Source organism: Meleagris gallopavo, chromosome 23 (assembly GCF_000146605.3).
Source record: "Meleagris gallopavo isolate NT-WF06-2002-E0010 breed Aviagen turkey brand Nicholas breeding stock chromosome 23, Turkey_5.1, whole genome shotgun sequence".
NCBI classification, from domain to species: domain Eukaryota; kingdom Metazoa; phylum Chordata; class Aves; order Galliformes; family Phasianidae; genus Meleagris; species Meleagris gallopavo.
The window spans coordinates 615009-617502 of NC_015033.2; the positions used below are offsets into that span (position 1 = coordinate 615009).

The window sequence follows — 2494 nt, forward strand, 5'->3', positions numbered from 1 at the left end:
CGCGGCGCTGAGCGGCTGCGGGTTTGCGCAGGGAGGGCGAAGCCGAGCTGTGCGTGGGGAGGCCGCCCGCGTGAGTTGTCCTTCTCGTCCTCAGAAGATGATGATGGGGTCCTGGAAGGGCTGGAGGAGTTTTTCGCGGAGGAGCAAGTTGCCGCGCAGAAAAAAAGAAATGCAAGAAGCTGAAAGACGGCAAGGCGGCCAAAATCAAGAGGAGGAAGAAAGAGGTAATGCTGCGTGCTCTGAGACGAGGCTGGTGGGTTCCTGCCGGGTGTGGTGTGGAGGTAGGCTGCCTGGGGCACCCAGCGCCTGTGGTGACGGCGGGGACACGAGGACGGGCAGCTCCCCCGTGTCTGAGGATGCTCGTGGCCCTGGGAGGTGACTGAGGATCGGGTTTGGGTGGTTCTTTCCAGCTCCAATGATGTGCTGAGGTGGGTGCTGTTTCTCCTTGACTGTTTTTGTTCCTGGTGGAGACTCTTAACTGTGTTGTCCAAATGAATGGTACGGAAGCTTACAGCGTGCAGGGCATGGTAACGAAGCGCCAGGATGGTTTCCAGTCCATGAGGTTTGGGTGCCTGCAGTGCTTTCTGGGGGCTCCTCTCTCCCACTGCCTGCTCTTAGAACGCTTGTTTCAGCAATTCTCTGGTACATCTGTACCCCACTGTGCTGCACCAGGAAGGCAGGCTGTGCCTGTGTGGCACTGATGTGACAGCGGTGTAATGGAAGATGAGGAGCAGACTTCCATCTGTGCTCTGAGCCTCCCTCGTTCTGGTTGCTGGCATTTTGAGAATCTGTTCCTTTCAGTGTATTTCCTTTAATGCTGGAAACACCTGCAATAAATGTTAGTTATGGTCCTCGATTGTGAGAGTTGTCTGCACAACATCTTGTTCTCCCTGTACTGACTCCCATGCCCCACTTGTCCCACGCTGCACAGTGAGCTGGTGGGGAGTGTGAGGATGAGGATGCTGGATGCAGGATGAGGAAAACACCTGCAGGTATTTTGCTGTGAGCTGCAATTGACAAAAACATTCAGCAAGGAAGACAAGGTAGGGAGGTCTCAGGATTTAGCATGTGGAAGGGTTTTGAGTCTTTATGAGAAACAAAGACACGGCATCATGTCCTTGAGTCTAATGGCACCTGAATGGTTCTTCCCACCGCCCCCCCTCCTAATCCTGGGCTCCACCGTGTGTCCCAGGAGGTGGCTGGGCTGTCCCTGCGTGCTCTGGAGGACAGGCTGTGTCTTGGCTGAGGGCTGTGAGCACCAGGCAGACACTGTGGGGAAGGAGCAGTGAGCAACTGCTGTTCCTCAGACCTTTCCCCAGGAAATTTGTGCCTGAAGATGAGCATCAGATGTTCTTATGCAGCAGAGCCAGAAGCATCCCCACCCCTTCCCTTGCCAAGCAGGGGATCAGTGATGCTGTTCTCTTCCAGTCATTGCTGCCACTCCCTCTGGGACTTGTACGAGCAGATTGGCTGGATGAGGTGGCACATCCAAGTGCTTTTGCTGCCGACAGGAGCATTATGTGCCGTGTATGTAAAAGAACCTGACTGACTCCAGCATGCTTTGACCTGGCAGCTGTGAGCAGAAGCCCAGAGGAGGCTTTTCCCCTCCTTCGTGGCCATGGTGATGTCTGTTTCTGCAGATACCACACAAAGCTGGCTCAGGCCGCCTCGCTTCCTGTGTATTTTGCAACGTGGGATGTGTTTTTTTTTTCCTGTGCTGCTTTTTAATGGGGGAAAGATAAAATACAAATGTGTGGTATGTTCGTTCCTGGCAGTTCTCCATTCACGTCAGCCTGCCTGAGGCTATGGGAGCAATATGTGCAGCCTGGGCCGTGTCCGACTGCTTCCTTACAGGGAGTGGGGGGGAAAATAATGGGATGGATGTCGAGGGCGTTTTCTTCTTTAATTAATGCCTTGTGTGAGCAATGTTAATCAGGCTTGGTTCTGCCTGTCAGAGGTTGTTCTGTCTTCCACCAAAGCCTGTGAGGAGCTGCAGTGCTGTGGGTAGGCAGTGAGCTGTGTTTCTGACCAGCGTCCAGGCTGCGTTCCCAGTCAGGATGTAAAAGAAAAGGGGACCCTCGGTTTGGGCTTTCTTTTCCTGAATGTCTTCCTGGAGGTTCTGGGGTGTAGGATGCTCTCTCCTCCTATTAGAGGAAGAGAGAGGTGGGGATGCCTTGTGAACCTGTGCCACAGTGTTGGTGCTTACATGTAATGGAACCAGGTGTAATGGGAATTTGCCCATTTAGCCTCACTGCAGCTCATTCTGGCATTTGTGGCAATGCACACTGAAGCTCTGCTGCTAGACTTGATGCTGCAAACCCCAGAAAGATCTGCATAAAATAACGGGCTGCGGTTTGAACCTCAGCGTATGTAGATGAAGGCCCTCATCAGGCAAGAAAGCAGGGAGAGTGGGAATTTCAACCTGTACTGCAGTCGTTGCCATGGCAACCAATTATTCAGCGCTAAATTATAACTGCTAAAGGAAAAGCTCTTT

The 2494-nt window shown here is 53.0% G+C and overlaps 1 protein-coding gene across 1 annotated transcript in view; it reads left to right on the forward strand.

The window, feature by feature from the left end:
* Positions 1 to 6: 6 nt before the first annotated feature.
* The window catches only part of CHD5 (chromodomain helicase DNA binding protein 5), a gene marked incomplete at its 5' end in the record, with an annotated part of 26776 nt that continues 24288 nt past the window's right edge, over positions 7 to 2494 (forward strand). Inside the window, 2 exon segments of the mRNA XM_031556625.1 lie at positions 7 to 153; positions 156 to 224. Of these exon segments, the coding sequence (XP_031412485.1) occupies positions 7 to 153; positions 156 to 224 (216 nt within the window).